This window comes from Cricetulus griseus, chromosome 5, assembly GCF_003668045.3.
Source record: "Cricetulus griseus strain 17A/GY chromosome 5, alternate assembly CriGri-PICRH-1.0, whole genome shotgun sequence".
In the NCBI taxonomy this organism is placed as follows: domain Eukaryota; kingdom Metazoa; phylum Chordata; class Mammalia; order Rodentia; family Cricetidae; genus Cricetulus; species Cricetulus griseus.
Window position 1 is genome coordinate 177,237,567 of NC_048598.1, and position 21,913 is coordinate 177,259,479.

Sequence of the window (21,913 nt, forward strand, 5' to 3'; positions counted from 1 at the left end):
ATGGACAGCACTGTGAGGACGTCAACTTTCTACAGTGGAGTGACACCAGGTACATCAGCCACACCCTGGGGAGACCTCATGATAGAAAGTAAGTGACAACACAAAATGGACTTCTTTGGATTATATTGTGTTTATCTTTTTTGTTTTCTGTTTTTCTTTCTAAGTGACAGAACACTTTAATGTGGGTGGGTAGGGAGTTGGTAAAAACCCTGTGAGGAGATAGGGGCTTCAGTTCCTCACAGGTAGGAGGGATTTGAAATGCCTTGTAAGTCAAACGTCACACACACTGAATTTAATATTTTTGTATCTTCTTAGAATTTCAAGTGACTGAGAACTACCATAATAGCACAGGCAGACAGTCGTGTACTGGTATTGACTGGGCAGGAAGATGAACAGCAGAGAGAAGGCACAAACAGAAGATCCAGAGGAGGCAACCTGATGAGAACTGTGTCCATGGCTCCCTAGTGGCTGAGGGTTGAAGAAGGTTCCAAGTCTGTCAAAGTCTGTAGAGCACACATTGGAAGACAGCCCATGAACCAGGTGCAGAGCATGCAGAAGATTTCTCTCCTGTGCCCATAATTATCTCTTCTTGTAATATGTCTTGTGCAGTGGTCTCTAGAGGTATTTTTGTATTATATTTTGTGGGAAACCATCATCAAGAGTCCCAGGCTTGCCTCACTAATGTTGCAAATACAAAGACTATTTATAGTTCTTGATCCTACTTAACCATGGCAGAATTTTGGGTGTAATACATGTGCCATGACAGGGAATTATCCTGGTGTGGTTTTGTACCTATCAGGCAACCACTCATGCATTTTGTACAATTTTAAGTCTATCTGACAATTAAAGAATCTCAGGAAACAAGGAGTTTGGTTTTCATTGTCAATTAATTTGATCTTTTTTAGATTATAATATACTCATTTTTCTCTTCACTTTTCTCCTTACCAAAGTTCCTTGGGAGTCCTGTTTTCTTTCAAATTCATTGCTTATTTTTAAATTTATTAATATTTCTCTCTCTTTCTCTTTCTCTCTCTCTCTCTTTCTCTCTCTCTCTCTCTCTCTCTGTGTGTATGTGTGTGTGTGTGTGTGTGTGTGTGTGTGTTGTGTGTGTGTGTGTGTGTGTGTGTCTGTGTGTGTATGTGTGTGTGTGTGTGTGTGTGTGTGTGTGTGTGACTTCTATATTTCTAAATAATGAAATTCAACTTCAGTTTCTGTAATATGTTTTCAGGGTTTATGGTATTGGGAAACCTAGAGGTATACTCTTGTCTTTTGAAGACCATTTCCCCTGCTCTGGGCTCCTTAGTTTCCTCTAATCCTTTGACTAGAGCTGTGGCCTGGTAAACTCTCCTCCTTCCATGTTAGTGTGTCTGCTGTTTTCATTCTTGTTTGGCTCATGTTTCAAGAGCCTTGTTAGGTAGACTTGATGGACACATCTTCTCTAATATGTACAGGAGACATAATCTCAGAGCAGACTTACCCTTCCTAGGGTGCACACACTCATTCTACTTCCTCATCTACAACAATCCCTAAGGCTATGAGGCAAGAGATGGGGTATAGATGCATCCATTGAAGCTTAGGCTTAAAAACTCTGCATTTTGGTCTGCTGTGGTTTTCTGTAATGGTCTCCAACTTTGGCCAAGACAAGTTTCCTTGATGAGTGGAAATAACAACACATACTTTTACATATGAAGACAAAGAGTTGGAGTGTAGTTAGAAATCATGCTAGTTAGTGGCAGTTAAATGTTTTCCTCCACCATCTATGATGTGAGAAACCTTGAGGAGTTGACTAGGTTTCCAGCACCAGGCAAGATTTCCTTGTATTGAGAAGGCTTTAAATGAAAGGGTCAATTCATACCATCACCTAATATAAATATTCCTAATTTGGATTCCAATATCTTTTACAGAAACCTGTGAATGCATCTTTCCACATTAAGATGGAAAGAATTTGAGACAGCCTGGCTTCCAGGGACTAAAGCATTTTCCCTATTCATTAACATGTACTACAGTCTATGCTACTGTGGAAGTGAAACTCATAGGCTCTTGCTGTGTGAAGCTCCCTTTTTTATTTTCATCATCATTATTCTATATAAACTAACTTTAATATTATAAATTAGACAGTACAGCTTAAGAAGAAATCATCTTCAAATTAATGCACAGGTAAAAATGCCCAGTAGAATGGGATGTTCCCACATGAGAACACACTGTATTGCAGGCAGTGGGGATCTCCCCAGACCCATTCACAGCATGCCAGGTACCAGAGAAAAGTGGCAGCAGCAAAAATCAAAACGAATAGCAAAAGCAAATATTCTGGAGTCTGTGGACTCCAGGTTTTGCCTATCAGAGATTCACCCACCAGGGATTCACCTCCTGGTGAGCTGACACCTGAACTTCAATTGCCACCTGCAGCTCCTCTGACAGGGCCACCTGCAGACACAGAAGTCAAAGCTCAGCTCTGCCTTGAAGTTCAGCTTCTCAGTCACTCTGCATTTCTAGGGACAAATAGGTAAACGTGCAGCAAAAGTATACTGAATTAGACAATAACACAAGAAATACACACATCTTCTGGAAAAGACTTTTACATGTGATTAGCTGAACACTGGAATTCAGGCATGTCACATACAGAAACTCCAAAAAGAAATGGAGTTTCCAACCTCAGGAAGAAGATTTACACAAAGATATAGCTATGAAAGGAGTTTTAAGTTCATCAGGGATGAGGTCCACACAGTACTGCTGACTTCATAGAAAATGAGCACTGCAAAGCAATGTGACTGCTATCCTAATCCCAGATGTGGAGAAGGGAGTTGAAATGAAGATTAAAATGAGTCTTTACAGCAATAGGAAATGATATAATTTAATAAAATTTCCCCCAAATTAACATTATGATCTGATACCTCCAGCATATTAACAAATAACCCAGGGCCTGCCATCACCAGGCTCCACTACAGAGCTTGCTATAAAGCAGGAAGACATGCAAATGGGCCCTCTCTCTGCTCATGAAAAGCAGCCCAGTCCTGACCTTACAGCTCAGGCAGAAGAGCTCAGCTGTGGATCCTAAGACTTCACTCAGGGGTCAGCATGGAGTTGGGGCTGAGCTGCATTTTCCTTGTTGCTATTTTAAAAGGTAATTTATGGAGAGCAGTAGATGCTGACTGTGTGAGTGGACATTAATCTGAGGGACAATGGACATGTGTGATGTTTTCTTCATTAGGAATTATTTTTTTGCAGGTGTCCACTGTGAGGTGCAGCTGATGGAGTCTGGAGGTAGCCTGGTGAAGCCTGGGGGGTCCCTGAAACTCTCCTGTGCAGCCTCTGGATTCACCTTCAGTAACTACTGGATGGAGTGGGTCCGCCAAGCTCCAGGAAAGGGGCTGGAGTGGGTTGGAGAAATTAATGGAGATAGCAGTACCACAAACTATGCACCGTCCGTGAAGGGCCGGTTCACCATCTCCAGAGACAATGCCAAGAACACTCTGTACCTGCAAATGAACAGTGTGAAGTCTGAGGACACGGCCACTTATTACTGTGCTAGACACAGTGAGTGATCTCAGTGTGAACCCACACATAAACCTCACTGTGAGGCCGCTCACGGCCACCAGGGGGCGCATAGCACACACTGAACACAGGTCCATCCCAGGAGATTATGCAGACAGGGTTAGAGGAAGCACCCATCAGGTGTCTGGGCTGCACTTTTTCTTGCTGTTTTCTGGAAATTCTCTCTCCACGTGTGATGTGAAGGGATACAGTGTCCTCAAAACATTACATGTTCTCTTTGTACTATTTTAAAAATATGAAGCACAGTCCCCATAACAAGATGCAAACCGACAGCTATGAGGACATAAAGGACATTAATACAGTCACTGAAACCACATGATAAGTAATTCCTGGACTTTCCTGAGTCCTTTCTTACTCTAGGCAGGGTCTTGTTCGGATTTCTTGATTATAATACTCGTAAATTTTTGTTTAAGTGAAAACCAAGGGGAAGGTGGGGCCGAGATCATTACCATCAACCCCGGCAGGTCGGGAACCTTCCCTGAACCCTCCCTCCTCTCCTCTAACTGAGGACTGTGCGCTGTAATCCAGATGTGACCCAGCTGTGCTTTTAGCTAACTCAGTTTATTACTGCAGGACTTTCATCTCTGTCATCATGGAAATTTGTTTAAACTGCTCCCTTCAGTTGTTGAAAGATGTGAATGAGTGTGGTAACTATGGTTTCAACACTGGGGGACAAACAGATTGGTCATTACAGCTTAGGGACAGGTCATTTGTGCTGAATTGATGAACTTCATGTTCAGTTAGAAACCCTATATTAAAGAAGGGTTATAAAGTGGGAGGGGAAAGACAGCCAATACCAACTCTTGCCTCTGTATGTGTGTATACACACAAGCACACTCATCTGTGTACACAACTGCACAAAACCACAAGACTTTAAAACAGCACAGAGAGGGAGGGAAGGAGAGAGAGAGAGAGAGAGAGAGAGAGAGAGAGAGAGAGAGAGAGAGAGAGAGAGAGAGAGAATGAAAGGAATTAGTAAGTGGACTTGAAGAAATAGTCTGAAGGTCCAAAACAAAAGAGTTAGCATTTGGTTCATTAATTTGTCTCATTTTGTTGTTCCATTAAACACTAATTTTTGGAATTTCTACAAGAGTTTTTGCACACATAGTCCTTGCCTTATAGACTATGATACTCTACTCCAGAAACCATCAATGGTTGAATGTCTGAATAAGTGTGGCATTTCCATGAAATACCATGTTGTCTCTCAACATGTAGCCTGCAGTTTCCATGTCACAGTGTAGATAAATCTGGAAGAGATTGAACGTGAAAAGAAACACAGACTATTATCTCATACATCACATTTCAGTCTCAGTGATAATCAAGGACAGATAAATCCTAGAGAAGCACTGTTGAATGAGGACGGGGACCTGGGAACATGGGTGTGCACAGGGGATGCATGGATTTCTTTGTGTCTGAAGTTATGTTAGGAAGTAGAGAGCCAGGGACTCCCCAGCATTGTGAACGCTGTAATTGTCAGGTTTCTGCTCACATAAATGGTTTCTCATGTGAATTTCACACAAACCTAGTACTTGAAGAAGATAGAGAATTAAATGACAAACAGTGATTTGAATTGAAATTAATAAACCTATGAATGGAACAGTGAATACATCTGTACACTCCCTTGGAGAAAAAACACATTTGAATTCTGAATGAGGCTGTGAGTTCATGCCAGAGAGAGATAGAATCACAGAGGACACAAGAGACAAAAATGTCCATTCTCTTGTCCTGTGTGAGATGTGGAGAGAAACATCTAATTCCAAGTCTCTAAGCTATGTCACTGACTGTGACAGATCTGTGTCCCCTCAGACCAGAAATCATTTAGCATCATGATTGACATTATGAGAAATATTGAAACATCTAACACAGGAGAGATAAATATCTGGAAAGGGCAACAGCTAAATGCTCAGTAGAGGAACTGTTTCACATGGCACAAGAAGTCAGCAAAGTTTATATAATTTTCATGCTAATAGCAGAAGAAAACAAAAATGATTTAAAGCATAGTCTGAAATTATCAAAAACTATGAAGTTCTGAAGTCTTTTCTTCCCCGTTTCCAAGTCATGGACTGGCTGTGACATAGGACTTTGTTCTGGATAAAGGGAGCCATTATGATGCTCTGACCATCAACCTGGGGCCAGCATGCTGCAGGGAGTCAGTGTTCCATCAGGGGGCGCCAAATAGACTTTATCCTTGAGCAGGTGCACAGGAGGCCAGAGAGCATTTCCTGTGAGCCCTGGTTTCCTCTCCCAGCCCAGTGTGCAGAAGAAACTGCAGGACCTTGGAGCTGGCAGTTGTTGGCTTTAAACATCAATAGTCACAAGAAAAAAGCAGACTGCATTGCTCTTTAACATCACTGAACCTGTGAGGAAATCCCTGGGCCCTGTGAGCTGTGACTTTCATCATTCTCTGTCCTTCTTCCCTTTCTCCAGGATGCTCAGCATCTGAGAGAATTGAGATAACTGACCATGTCTCTGCTACAGGTTATGTTTTCTGTTGCTGCTGTTTTTAAAGTTTTCAGAAATAGACAGCAGTGTATAAATGAAGCTACTAATGTTGAATAATAGAATATCAAATATGTGAAACAGGAGATTGACAGATTAGTAAAGTCAATGAAATACAACTCTCTTCCATGCAATTATAGACTGCATAACTGCCAGCCTGTAAATGACACACAATGTTCATTGCTGAATTCACACAGTTCTCATCAGATGTGTTGCATACTGAGGACCTGGGTCTTCTCATGTGGGCTCCTTTCTATGGTGAGCAGAAGTGAACTTCCCTGAGACATCCTGTGTATTTCTTCACAGAATGGCTCCCCCTGAGACCCATAATTTAAGTCCTCCATCAGAGTCAGCTCCTGGTGAGGGAATGCAAATCTCTCCTGGCTCCACCCAAGCATAGGTTGAAAAGGCAAAGCTGGGCCTGGACACTCACTGGTGAGCAGCCTTGGCCCTGTTTGCTTCCTCATTCCTGCTGCTGATTGTGCCTGCATGTGAGTGCCATGGATTCCTACTCTATGAACTCCCATAATTCACTCTGTGCCAACCTTACCTTCTACTTTTTCCCCACAGATGTCCTATCCCAAGTTACCCTGAAGGAGTCTGGCCCTGGAGTGTTCCCTTCTTCCCAGGACCTCACTCTGACCTTCCTTTCTCTGGGTTTTCACTGAGCACTTCTAGTATGGGTGTGGGCTGGATCCGCCAGCCCTCAGGGAAGGGTCTGGAGTGGCTGTCACACATTTGGTGGAATGATGATAAATACTACAACCCATCCCTGAAGAGCCAGCTCACAATCTCCAAGGACACCTCCAACAACCGGGTAACCTTCAAGATCACCAGTGTGGACACTGAAGACACTGCCACATACTACTGTGCTCGAGTATTGAGTACCACGGAGACACAGCCTCATTTGCTCTCTGTACAAAATTTCAGGAAGCTTCTCCTCTCTTTCCCTTCCTAATATGGGGAGAGAGTTACATCTTTCCTGCGAGCCTCTGAAGTTTCCTCTTCACTGCTAACTTCAGAGCCCGGGCTTCCTGTTATACCCCATCATTCATTTTTAAGATGTTTAGAAATGAGTCTGTCTGTGTTTGGTTATACAATGATTAAGGGAGTCTGGTGCTCAAGCCAGGTGATTCAAAGCTATTGTTTCACTCTGTACTTTCTCTCAAATTCCCACAGCAGGAATTTCTAAATTACTGTAATTTCTCCTTCAGTGAATAACTCCATACTGGTGAGATGGGCTTTCCTGGGTAAGCACTCACAAACTGAGATTTTGGTGAAGGATTGCTAAGGAACCTCTGAGATATCTCAGTCTATTGCCAAGGCTCTTGGTTCTCTCCAAAAACTGGTGATAAGGCCATAATTCTGAGGACAACACTTGTGTATCACAGCGGACACTGGGAAGTTGATCTGGTATTTAACTAGATATTTTCTCTTCTACTGACTGCCATTCATAGCTATTGAAGATATTTTTCCATGAGAAGGAGAAGGGCAATAACCAAACTAGATACAAATGCTGTGAGTTATAATGGTGACCATCCCATGAGAAATGTTGTTGCAATTGTTGTGGATGTAATCCATCATTCTCTGTTTGGATTTCATGTCCTGTCCATGAGATAAAACCCATGTTGGACACTGCCAAGAAGGCGAAGAAACTGGGTCTAGATACACCATGGCCCCAGGTGAAACCAAATGCTATTTTCTCATAAAGGAACATATCAATAAAATTATTCTTAATCGTGTGCCCACATAGACACATAAGTCAGTGCCTAAGTCAGCCATCAGAAGAGAACATTCTCTTTTTCTGTAAGTGGAAACTGACTTAGACAGAAAGGGACAATATGTAGAGAGTGATATATATTTGGGCACGCGCTATAAATGGGTAGTCTTCATCAAACCTTACCCTCAGGATTGTGCAAACAATTCAGGGAAGGAGGTGGAAAGACCGTAAGAGTGAGAAGTGATAAATGACTCCAAGGAAACAGTTTCCTGCACTCACAGCGGGACTGATGCACACATGAACTCACAGAGACTGTGGTGAAGAAGGCTTGCACAAGTTCAAGCCAGAAGGGTTCTCAGGGCTGAATGTTTCAAGTAGACAAGAGCTCCCACATTTACCAAGAAACTATCTGCAATTTATAACCACTAGCCAAGGAGAAAAATTGGCCCAATTCAATTATTCTCACTGGTATATTAATCACACTTCACTGGCTATATTAATTACACCCCATGATCAGGAATTAGCAAAAAGAAAACTTGAACAATGACAATTTGGACAGCTTTTGTCTTATATAACTTTATTTAGGATTTTTTGTTTCATTGATATTTTTGTATGTGTGAATATTTAGGTTTCTTATTTTGTATCCTTGAGTGTGTGTGTGTGTTTATGAGATACATAGATTGATGATAGTTTCTTGTTCTTTGCTCATTTGTTTAAGGAGTCAGAGAAATGAAGGCTTTAGAGTTGTATTGATAGGGAGGGGAGAAGTCTGGGAGTATGTGACAGAGGGGAAATATATTGTCTAGAAATATTTTTCTCAATGAAGCAAATTTAAATAAAACATACAAGAGTCACCCCAATCAGTTATGTATCTATGGATATTATATTATAACATTTGGGTAGAGAAAACAAATTTATTTTTTATTCTTGCATGTACATGTGAAACCTGGTTGAAATTTGAAACAATTTCTCGCCAGTTGCTAAACTGCACTACTCTTCCCTGTCTTATAATTTCCATCCTCCTGCACTGATGATAATCAGGTAGGAATCTATGGAGTTTTCTAAATGTCATTGTTCAGAAATTTTCTCAGTATATGTGCAGAGTCATCAGAGATACGAGATAATATTTCAGTTTCCATCAGCTCATTTGTCATTGTCCTCCATGACATCATCAAGACTGTCTTCATGACCCATGTCTCTGCTGTAATTCTGAATTTATTGCCATTGCAGATCTCTGAGGTTCAGACTTCCTAGAGTTGGTCCGTTTTCATATCTCTAAGCAGATTTGTCACTAAAAATCTGTTTTGAGAAATACAGACCTGTTTTAGGCCTAAGTTCAAAATGGTTTTGCCTCTGAAGTCACCCAGGTCCTGAGCTGTTTCAATATTTAATCAGTTTGATCAATATCTCACTCTTTTGTAAAGTCACTAAATATTTTTATTGCATAAGTAAAACAATGCAGAGTGAGTGATCTACCAGAAATAAAAGTGATTAAATTTGCCAATCAGGAAACCATAGACCTTTATTTGTGTGATTGTTAGCAGATTATCCATGGGATTTCCTTACTAGGATAGTGTTTGAGATTCAGGAGGAACCAAGAGAAAGGCAGAATCAACCTCCTGTACCCCAGAATCCTAAGAAATCTAAACTCTCCCTTCCTCTTCCCAGGGTACATACTGGGCTCAGACCTGAGCAATGTGAATTTTATCATATGCATTTTTACACTTGGATCATTCTTGTATTTCCCACATCACTTTGTTCAACAATAAAAAGCAATTTCTGAACTTTGTTGCCCGTGTTTATATAGATTGCTAAATTTCCAGGACCTAGAGTCACCTGGGAAATGAGTCTTGGGCATTCTTTTAGTGGAGTATTTACACTAGCTTTGTCCCTGGATGTTCCTGTGACAGTAGTTTCTACAGTAGGTTAATTGAGTTAGGAAGACCCACCCTATGTGTAAGTATTCATCTCTTTCTTATAATAAGCAATATTCCTTGATAACACCATTAATTTGGGTTAGGTGGGCCGTTTCCATTATAGGAATGGTTACAGTTGTCAAGGCAGAACCAGAGTTAATGTTAACTGGAGAAAGGTGGTGCTCTTTTGCTTTATGCTGTAGGTCATTCAATCTGTTGGGCTGAGGAATAATTTATATGAATAACAGATTGATCTTGTCCTGTATATGCAAACTTGACATTTGGTTTTATTTGTGAAATAAGTAAAACTAGTAGTATTGGTGGAAGTGTCATGCATAGAACAGAGAGAGAGAGAGAGAGAGAGAGAGAGAGAGAGAGAGAGAGAGTAGGAACAAGGCAGAACAGATGGAGTATCTGCTGGACCCTGAACAGTGTAGCAGCTTTGTTCAGTCCTGTACTGTAGTATACTGATTCTGTTTCACCTGTTTTAAACCCTAGTTTAAACCCAATTGGCTTCCTTCTTATTTTTCACTTAAGTTCTTTAATTACATATTTACATATCCATCCCCCATTCCCTCACCCTTCCATTATTCCATGTTCCCCAACAACTCCCCCCAAACCATCCCCCAACTCCTCCCCAGGGATAGTGACAACCTCCACAGGGGACCTTCAAAGGCCATCATATCATTTGGGGGAGGTCCTAGGCCCTCTTTGTATCTGGGCTGCAATAGGATCTGTCCAAAGGGAATTGGCTCTCAAAATCCATTTGTGCTCTACAGATAAACACTGGCTCCACTGTTAGAGGTTACATAGACTGCCTTGGCCTCCTAGCTGGCACCCACATTCAGAGGGCCTGGTTTGATCCAATGCTGTTTCCCCAGCTTTATGACTAGGGTCTCCATGCTCTCACTAGGTCAGGCCAAATGTATTTGCCAGTTTCTGAATCACCGTCTTGGCTCCTTTGTTCATCCCTCCTCCCTCTCCACAATTGGATTACTGGAGTATGGTTTAGTGCTTAGCTGTGGGTGCCTGTCTGTGCTTGGAACAGCTACTGGATGAATGCTCTAAGAGTGGTAACCAAGGTAGACATCAATCTCATTATAGAGGAAGGGCATCAGTGGCATCCTCTCCACCACTGCCTGGTTTCTTATTGGGATCATCCCAGTAGATCCCCTAAATTTTCCCGCGAGTCAGATATCCATGCCTGTACTGTCTCCCTCTATCAAGGCATCTCCTTTCTTGCCCTCCTCTATTCCCCCTGTCTCAGTCCTCTTGTTCTCCTCCCACTCACCTTCTTCCCTTCCCACCTTCTTCCTCTCCCCATGTGCTCCCACTTCTCTCAGGGGGTCTTGCCCCCCTCCTCTTCTTGAAGGAACTATGCAATCTTACTTTGGGGTCCCCCTTGTTTCCAAGCTCCTCTGGCAGTGCAGATTGTAGACTGGCAATCCTTTGCTCTATGTCTAAAATCATATATGAGTGAGTACATACCATGCTTATCCTTTTGTGACTGGGTTACCTCACTCAGGATGTTTTCTTCTATTTCCATCCATTTGCCTGCAAATTTCAAGATTCTATTGTTTTTTTTTTCTGCTGACTAGTACTCCATTGTGTGAATGTACCACATTTTCTCTATCCATCCTACAGTAGAGGGGCATCTAGGTTGCTTCCAGGTTCTAGCTATTACAAATAATGCTGTTATGAACATATTTGAACATATGTCCTTATTGTATGAATGTGTGTTCTTTGGGTACATGTCCAAGAGAGGAATTGTTGTATCTTGAGGTTAGACTGATTCCTATTTTTCTGCGAAACCCTAAAACTGATTTCCAAAGTGGTTGTACAAGTTTGCACCCCCACCTGCAATGGCAACCCAACATCTGACACAGGGCTGATCACCAAAATATAGAATGAACTCAAGAAACGAACCAACAAAACACCAAACAATGCAATTAAAAATTGGAGTGCAGAATTAAATAGAGAATTCACAACAGAAGAATCTAAAATGCTGAAAGACACTTGACAAAGTGCTCAACATCCTTAGTCATCAGGGAAATGCAAGTCAAAACCACTCTGAGATACCATATTACTCCTGTCAGAATGGCTAAACTCAATAACACCAATGACAGTCTATGCTGGAGAGGATGTGGAGAAAGAGGAATACTCCTCCAATTGGTTTCCTTTATCATCCTGTTCAGGTAACATTTAGGACAGAGCTGTGGGATTCCATACTGGGAATGTAAGACACCAGTGCCTGTTATCAGGAGCCCTGCATGCTCACTGCCCTGTTTCCTGAAGCTGGATTGTGTTTTTCTCAATTCTGCACTGACAGCGATTGATGCTGAATGGACATCAGTGTCCAGTGCACAGAGCCCCTACACACACATACACACTCACATGCAGTTTTCTGTTGTTAGAGGCATCAAGGCCCACTTAAAACTTCTCTTGATTCTTGGCTCTGTTATAACTTTGACATATCTGAATACAATTATTTATGTCTATGCTTGCTTTTTCATGTTTTTGTTTTTATTTTAAATAAGGAGAATGCACATGCACCTTGACTGTACAATGTCTTATTGTCAATAACAGAATTGATACTGCCCATTGGTACCATGGCCACAAACTGATGATTTCTATTAAAAGAATAATTAGAAAAAAAGAAAACAACATAGTTGATAGTGGGATTCTCTGGTGCAAATTGTTTTTTTATTTATTTTTATTCACTCACATAAAGCCAGAAAGTTTTATAAACAAGAACAAAGGGCAAGAAAACCCATTTTCTTTCCCATCTGACTAGATCCTTTCACACACAACTCTCGGGTTGAGAGTTGATTGGGATGTCTGATTTCCTGCCAGTAAAGTTATTTTATTCCTGGAATTTCTTCTCAAATTTCATCATTATCCCTCCTTATCCTCTGGGCCTTTGCCAGCAGATGTCATGATACTCAGGAAGTGTACACTGAACCAGTTAATGCTGGACAGAATTCCCTCATCCTCCAAGGCATAGTGTATACCTGCTCTAGTCTGTGCATGGTAAAGTGTCTACAACATCATGAAAAATCTTGTTCAAATATAAACCTCAGTCTCAATATAGAAAGTCAAGAGTGGTTCCCTTATTGGTGAATTCCGGGGAACCATCAACAGAATGATTAAAAGTTATATGAATGATGGGTCCAGTCATTGTTATATGTGATCTTGCTGGGCTCATGCAAGGTTCATAGGGATGATTTCTATGGGGACAGATTGGATTTCTCAAGTAGAGACAAAACCTGCTACAAAGAACTCCACCATATGGCTGCCTAGATGTCTCTCAGTCACACATGATTACTGGGACAATATTCTTGACCTGCACATGATGTGAAAACATCAAAAATCTGTCTACAAACATTACAAAGCAATACCTACAAGGGAATGAGTTTAATCTCTTGGAGACCATGTTCTGTCAAAGAAAACACAAAGGGTAACATTCTGATATTTAAGATATGATTGTAAAATGACATGAAGTTTGTATAATCAAGAACATTGCTAAATATTGTTTCATGAGACAGCAAAAGGGAAAACCTAGATATAGTATTTAAGCAAAGCCTGGGGAGTAAGTGCAGAGAGACCAGCAAGGGTGTTTCCTGACTCTACCCAGAGTTTATTCCACTAAGTTATCCACATAGAAGACCCAGGAGACCATCTTCTGTGTCAGTTACATTCCATGCCTAAAAGGATACAAGATGTGACATGGAGAAGTTCAGATAGTTCCTAGACTCTGTCACTCCGCTGGGAATGCTACAGAAACAGAAATGACACAATTCAAAGACACTTTCTATCACCACAAAGACAGTACACCTCATATTAGAATGAATTCCTCAGTTGGAAAACAGGACTAGACAGTCTTGTCTGGTGGTGAGACAATCTAATGTCTCTTCATGCTGAGTCACCCAATCAGGATAGAGTGTCATGTCCTGGGGAGGAGATGGGACTGGACTGATGGACGAACACCTGAGCAGAGTCCCAGAGTGGAGGATCTAGATTTCTCTACACCTTTTGATATTCACAATCATGATTCCTTCATTATTTAAGAAAGATTAACAGTAGTAGCTGCTGTACAGGAATGCTATGTCCCACACAGCCTACAACAGACTAATAAGAAACACAAAAATGTTCACATTTTAGAGGAGTTTTTTTCAGATAAATAATACTCTATAGAATTTGCAATCCTTTTGTTTTCCTTTTTTGAGACAGGGGTTCTCTCTGTAGCTTTGGAGCCTGTCCTGGAAATTGCTCTGTAGAACAGAATTTCCTTGAACTCACAGAGATCTGCCTGCCTCTGCCTCCCAAGTACTGGTATTAAAGGTGTGCTCCACCACTGTCAAGCGTGTCATTGTTTTTCAATCTGGGTATCACACACCAATCATTTTGCATTAATCTGAAATAAACTAAGTCCTTGAAACCAATTACTTCATTTTAATGTCAAGATTCAACATTCATAAAATTTGTTATTCATTTTGAAATGATCAAAATTTTATTATAATGGCCTCTGGCAGAGCACAATGAAGTGAGACTTTTACTTCTATGACAAATACAAAATAAATAATAGGTAATTCTTTCTTCCTTTCCCTATAACCCAGTTTCCATCTCTATCATTTTCTCAAGGCAAATATATATCCAATACATTCACCAGAGAATTCATTCTACAGCAGCAAGAACTGCAGAAAAGCTCTCCCTCTGCTCACAAAACACCCCAACCCTAACCATGAAGCTCTGGCTGAGGAGACCCACCCTGGTCCCAGTCTTCCCATTCAGTGTTCAGCACTGAACACACAGCATCTACCAAGGAGTTGTTCGTGAGAGGAGATATCCTTGTTGTTTGTTAAATAAAACAGTTTTCAGAATTTCTTAACCTGAGTACTGTAAGTATCAACATATTCACTCAAAATCCTCCCATATCCAACTTTCATTTCTCCAACAAACTCTTGAGTTCTTCAACTTAGTAAATTTTTTTACCAGTGTGTGAGTGTGTGTGTGTGTGTGTGTGTGTGTGTGTGTGTGTGTGTGTGTGTGTGTGTTTGTGTGTGTGTGTGTGTGTGTGTGTGTGTGTTTGTGTGGGTGTGTGTGAGACACTTTGAGTACAGTTATAGGTATGTACATGTAACTGTGTTTAGAGCAGTGAACTTGGAATTGAATAATTATGACAGAGCTTGTCCTTGATGAAAACTGATTCTCCCTCTCTCAGCAGCCACTGATTACCAGTAGTTCATCATTTATATGTTGGAAACTGTGAGGTGTAACCCTATACTCTGGGTGTCCAGTTTCCACATCTATATTGTCAAGAGGAATCATCATCTCTCTCCTGTCTAGAAGATACCATCTCATGCTGGCATCCTGGTCCTCTAGACCTTGTACTTTTTCTGTCCCCTCTTCAAGGATTTTTCCCTAAGCTTTTGGTGTTGTGTTAATTTTGAAGATGTATCCAGTGTAGTTGTGCATCCCTGGGTCACTTGTTCTCTGCAAGTTTGCCTGATATGGATCTCTGTAATAGTCTCCATCTGCAATTAAAAAAATGCGAACATCATTGATGAGGGAGAGAGAGCTTTTATCTGAAGATATAAGAATACATTTAAAATAAAGTTAGAGAGAGAGAGAGAGAGAGAGAGAGAGAGAGAGAGAGAGAGAGAGTTACAAGCAGAGTGCCATTGAAGGTCAAAGTGTTTATAGCTGGGTTGGTGTTTAATTTTTTGCTTTGGAAAAATGCAGGCAGAATACATTTTGTTGCAGTAAACTGTCAATATCTGATTTAATTAAAGACTACTCCATGAGATAGCACCTATTTCTCACACTGCTCAGGTGGGCAAGGAGAATGATATTAGATATTACTGAGAAGTAGGAGAATAAAAAGTACTGTTCTGTTAAAGATGGCTTGAGGAGGAAAGATTCTATAAAAACACAGCCCACCTGACAGCACTGAGAACCAAAAACCTTGAGGAACAGGAGGTTTGCATGCTAAGTGAGAACAAAGTCTACCCAGCACTTCAGAGAGGCAAGACCATGGTAAACCCTGACTAAGATGTGGGAGAGAGCAGAGATAACATGATGGCATGGGGAGGAAGGTCACAGGGAGACAGTAGGCTATGGGAGAGGAAGGAGGGGGATTACCTTGTGGTCCCATGCAGATGCAGGCAAGTCCCTCAAGGTCCAGGTGAGAAACAGCAGGCCGAGCTGATGGAGAGAGAAAGGCAAATCATTGTAGAATCAGAGAGCAGAAGGACATGGCATGGAAGGAAATAGTCCTACTGGGTGTTTTTGGCAGGTCACAGAAGCGCTGGCAGTATCTTTTGATGGAAAAGAGCGGGTCTGATAGATGGTGAAGTTCTTCCCTTGAGGAGCTAAATGCAAAATATGGGTCACCTAAATGTGTTTAAATCATTGTTAAAGAATAATATCAAATATTATTTATCTTTACATAACATTTCTTTTATTTTTTATGCATGAAGTAGTATACCACATTGTTCTGGCCTCAACCACATGTTGTTAATTCAATTTAAGGTAGGCATTCATCATTTAATGAACCTTATACAATGTTTATTAAATGGTTATATTTTGTTTTATATTAAAATTCCTATGAATCAATTTAATAATTTATGCAAAGAGAGCATAGAAGTTTACAATTAGAGAGCACAATAAAGAAAGTCTGAAAACATATTTTTCTGTAAATCCAAGAATTCATACTTAATAGTCTATTTTTCCTTCCTTCCTTCTTTCTTTCTCTGTTGGCAAACAGTTTCGTATAGACCAAGCATAAGTAAAATCTAAGATTCTCCTACTCCAAACTGTTGCCTATCATGTAATGTTTGAGATGAACACAGGGCTTGGGGCAGGCAAAACAATAATCTAGAAGCTAAGCTACATGCCTGGGGCAATAATTGATGCTTTGATGCTATAAACACCACTTTGTTCCTAATTTCATCTCAGACAGTTGTACCATTATTTGTCTTCACTAAGGCTCCTGCCTCTGAGTTCATGATAAGCAGGAAGACATGCAAATATTGCCCTCCTCTGCCAATGAAAAGCAGCCCTGATACTGCAGCTCTGACAGAGGTACCCAGCACTGGACTCCCTGGTCCTCCCATTCTGTAGTCATCACTAAACACGCAACCCACAGCATGGAGTTGAGACTGAGCTGGGTTTTCCTTGTTGCTCTTTTGAAAGGTAATTTACACATAAGGAATGATACTGTGTGAGTGGACATTAGTGAGAGGGACGTGGACATTTGTGACTGTTTACTGTCACGATTCTCTTTTTCACAGGTGTCCAGTGTGAGGTGCAGCTGGTGGAGTCAGGGGGAGTTTTGGTGCAGCCTGGAAAGTTCCTGAAATTCTGTCTAGCCTCTGGATTCACCTTCAGTGATTACTACATGAACTGGGTCGGTCGACCAGGCTCCAGGGAAGGGGCTGGAGTGGGTTGCACAAATTAGAAACAAAGATTACAATTATGCAACGTACCATGGGGAGTCTGTGAAAGGCAGATTCACCATCTCAAGAGACTACTCCAAAAGCAGCGTCTACCTGCAAATGAACAGCTTAAAAGCTGATGACACCGCCTTTTATTACTGCACTACTTTTATTACTGCACTACAAACACACTACAAACACAGTGAGAGGACTTCAGTGTGAACCTGACACAAACCTCCCTGCAGGACCAGCAGGGGACGCAGGTCACACATGGAGGGAGGGACAGTGCGGGAACAGGTGCAGACATGACTGAGTGCTGGTTTATGTGGTCACAGCTGCTGCCCCATCAACTGATTTCTCAGGATGCTCTCTGTGTTTATGTTCTTTGGGGTCTGCAATAACAGAGTTCTCTTCTGCCACAATTTACCATATACACACCACGCAGTCTAACGTGAATTACATGGAAATATCTCACCTCTGATAGCAGAAATGACTCCGGTGATGACTCAGGATCAAATGCTGAGTGAGGTCTCAGCATTTTAAATATTACAGATGAGAAGAAAATTGTCAATGTAACCCATGTACAACCATACCCAAGCAACGTGTTATATATTAAGAGCATAATCAAGCAAGGTATTTTTCTCAGGCTGTTTTTGACTGGCAGACTGCAATTTGTGGCTACAAGGAAAGGATCAATCATTTAATTCTTTATCTTGAAAATTAATCTCATAAGAAATCTTAAAAGAATTAAAATCTAGATTTATACATGAAAACCATCATCACTTTTTATATCAGAGATTAAGGAAGAAATTTGTACAAGATATTAATCTTCATCTTTGATCATTAACGCTCCTGAGAATAAAAGCATGTCAGCTAATAAAAATGAGGATGCTTTGCATTTGTGACTCTAACCTAATGAATTTATAACTTAACTATGTGTCCTTGTGAACTTTAGTTATTTTCTGGGACATTCCATCTAAAATCTATTATCAAATCATCTAATCCCACCTGTAGTTATGTTCAGGCTTGTTTGCAGCTTTTATGTACACCAAAACCTGTGAATGCATCTTTCAACATTAAGATTGAAAGAATTTGAGACAGCCTGGCTTCCAGGGACTCAATTGGTTTCCTTATTCATTAACCAAACTACAGTCTAAATAGCCATGGAGGTGAAACTCATAAGCCCTAGCTGTGTGGCACTTCCTTGTTTTTATTTTTCATTATCAAAAGAATATTTAAACTATGTTTATTATTATCAATTAGACAATACAGCTTAAGAAGAAATCATATTCACAATAATGCACAGGTAAAAATGTCTAGTAGAATGGGATGTTTACACATGAGAACACACTATATTACAGGCAGTGGGGGTCTCCCCACACCCATTCACACCACGCCAGGTACCAGAGAAAGATGGCAGCAGCAAAAATGAAAAGGAACAGCAGAAGCAAAAGACATCTTGTAGTCTGTAGACTCCAGGTTTTGCCTATCAGAGATTCACCCATCCGGGCTTCACCTCCTGGTGAGGTGACACCTGAACCTCAATTGCCACCTGCTGCTCCTCTGACAGGGCCACCTGAAGACACAGAAGTCAAAGCTCAGCTCCCCTTGAAGTTCAGCTTCTCAGTCACTCCCCACTTCTAGGCACAAATAGGTAAACGTGCAGCAAAGGAAAACAGAATTACATGCTACAACAAGAAATACACACACTGTCTGGAAAAGGCTCATGCATGTGATTAGCTGAACACTGGAATTCAGGCATGTCACATGACCTCCATACAGAAAGGGAGTTTCCCAAACTCATGAAGCCACTGCTCACAAAGCTATAGCTATATAAGGAGTTTTAAGTTCACCAGGAATGAGGTCCACACAGTAGTGCTGACATCACAAATAATGAGCACTGCAAAGCAATGTCACTGCTCTCCTAATCCCAGATGTGGAGAATTGAGTTGAAATGAAAATGAAAATGAGTCTTTATAGAAAAAGGGATAATAGGAGATGATTTGAAAATGATATAATTTAATAATATTTCCCCAAAATTAACTTCATTATTCAATTCCCCAACATTAACATCATGATCTGATTCCTCCAGAAAATTAACAAAGAACCCAGGACCTGACAAATACAGGCTCCACGACAGAGCTTGCTATAAAGCAGGGAGACATGCAAATGAGCCCTGTCCTTGCTCATGAAAAGCAGCCCAGTCCTGACCTTACAGCTCAGACAGAGGAGCTCAGCTGTGGATCCCAAGACTTCACTCAGGGATCAGCATGGAGTTGGGGCTGAGCTGCATTTTCCTTGTTGCTGTTTTAAAAGGTAATTTATGGAGAGCAGTAGATGCTGACTGTGTGAGTGGACATTAATCTGAGGGACAATGGACATGTGTGATGATTACTTGACCAGGATTTTCTGTGTTTTCAGGTGTCCAGTGTGAGGTGCAGCTTATGGAGTCTGGGGGTGGCCTGGTAAAGCCTGGAGGGTCCCTGAAACTCTCCTGTGCAGCCTCTGGATTCACCTTCAGTGACTACTGGATGACCTGGTTCCGCCAGGCTCCCGGCAAGGGGCTGGAGTGGGTTGGAGAAATTAATAAAGATAGCAGTACCACAAAATATGCACCATCCGTGAAGGGCCGGTTCACCATCTCCAGAGACAATGCCAAGAACACTCTGTACCTGCAAATGAACAGTGTGAAGTCTGAGGACACCGCCACTTATTACTGTGCTACAGACACAGTGAGTGATCTCAGTGTGAACCCAGACATAAACCTCACTGTGAAGCCACTCACGGCCACCAGGGGGCGCACAGCACACACAGAATATAGGTTCATCCCACAGACTATAAAGGCATAACTGAGCAATCTTCTCAGCAGCTTAGGCTCCTTCCATCTTCTAGTTCCCAAGAAAGTCTCTCTAAATATTTGTGCTGTGGGTAACTGTTGTCCTCTATACATCTCCTGTGTTTCTGCTGTTATATAAGAAACATGGATGCTCCTGTGTCTTTTTTTTTCCTCAGATTCAAGCACATCCTCAGTCAGATTTCTTTATTAGAGTAGCATTTATATTTAAGGGGAAAACAAGGGTAAGAAGGGGCCCATTACAGATGCACAAATGCTCCCAAGACTCAAACCTCCCCTCCCCTCCTCCTGACAATGGTGCACATCAGGTTCAGTCTTGATCCAGCTGTGCTTTTAGCTAATTCAGTTTATTTCTCCATGAATTTCATCTCTGCTCATCATGAGATTTTTATAAACTTGTCCTTCAAGAAAGTTAGTTCAGTGTCTATGTGGAGATGGCATTTCAAGGATGGTTTATTGTCTTCTAATTGACCTGAATATGGGGTCACACCACCAGGAAGGTATTGAACATCTGCATCTGATCACAGATGATAATGTTCATGAGAAGTGACATCTACTCACCTAGAAAATCTCTCACACACAATTGGGCATTTCATGTAAATCTAACAGAGATCACTTTGGGTCTGGGGGTGTCACATTAGCAGGGACAGAGCCAGATCATTTCTCTAAGAGGCACAGAAATTCCAGCTGTGTCCTCTGAGAAGTTCCTCTCACTGTGCAAAAAACTGAGAAAGTTTTCTTAGTAACTTTTCTGTAGCTGTGATAAAACAGCAAGACCAACTGTGATGAAGGAAACATGTAAAGAAAGAAAGAACTTAGTTGGGATTATTGTATCCAATAATCCTATCCATGGTTCACAAACTAAAGGCTGAGTGGCTGAAGCAGACATTGATGGCTCAAGGTTTGATCCACAAGCAGGCAGTAGAGAGGCACACTGATAATGCCATGAACGTGAAGAACATTTAAGCCTTCTTCCATTGACTCACTTTCTCCAAGTAAGAGGAGGCATAATCTGGGCAATATCCCTGAAGTTCTCATAGAATCACAGACAAGGAAGCACCGTATGTATTTCTTGGGAGCCCTTATGGCCTACAGTTGACAGCTGTGTGTCCATTGCTATGAAAAAACTGTATCTCAAATACTCACAGCCCAAGGATCAGGAATAAATAAACAAGACACAAATATGAGATTTGTAGGAATTAAGAAATGGATACACATCCAATCAGCCAAGTAAATATCTATAGGTATTATTGTATGGATTTTTCAAGACACAGCTTCTCAGTGAAACGAATATTAATAGGGATATCTTCAGGAGCCAATAATTAAAATCTGAACCTAATGCCATGTCTTACTTTGCAAGGACATAGGAAGGAACCTTCAGTGTAAACACAGACACAATCCTCCCTGTGCTCAAGACCAGTAGAGACAATGAAGTACTACTGAGGCTGCTGGGAACTAGCAGACATCCCTTGGAGTATAGGAGGTTGGGGACTGTCCCATGTGGTTTCTCACAAACAGGCTTACAGCTGTTTAGATGTTGGAATAAGTGGATTCCCCTACTTGCTCTAACAATACTTTAGAGGCCCCCTGCAATGTCACATTCTATAACTACTATTTGTTTGGTTTCTAATAAGTGTATCAGTTTTTACCCACGGGGAATCTAAAGCATTCATTTGGCACATTATATATGATGAAATAAACATAAGAATAAACCTTTCCATATCTTTCAATGAATCTGTCATTCTAATAGTTGGTGATGGTTATTAGCTCAATTGGAAAATTAAGGGAATTCTAAATCATCTGAAAAAACACTCTCTTAATTTATTTATTTATGTTTTTGGTTTTTTGAGACAGGGTTTCTCTGTGTAGCTTTGGAGCCTATCCTGGCACTGGCTCAGGAGACCAGGATGGCCTCAAACTCACGGAGATCCGCCTG

General features: G+C 41.1%; 1 pseudogene and 1 gene segment (V, D, J or C); both read left to right on the forward strand.

Annotated features, from left to right (window-relative positions):
• The first annotated feature begins 16,835 nt into the window (after positions 1-16,835).
• On the forward strand, positions 16,836-17,345 carry LOC113838026 (annotated as a pseudogene).
• Positions 17,346-19,393: 2,048 nt separating this feature from the next.
• On the forward strand, positions 19,394-19,972 carry LOC113835707. The segment is given in 2 exon segments: positions 19,394-19,439; positions 19,545-19,972. Coding segments are annotated over 2 exon segments (474 nt in total).
• Positions 19,973-21,913: the final 1,941 nt, after the last annotated feature.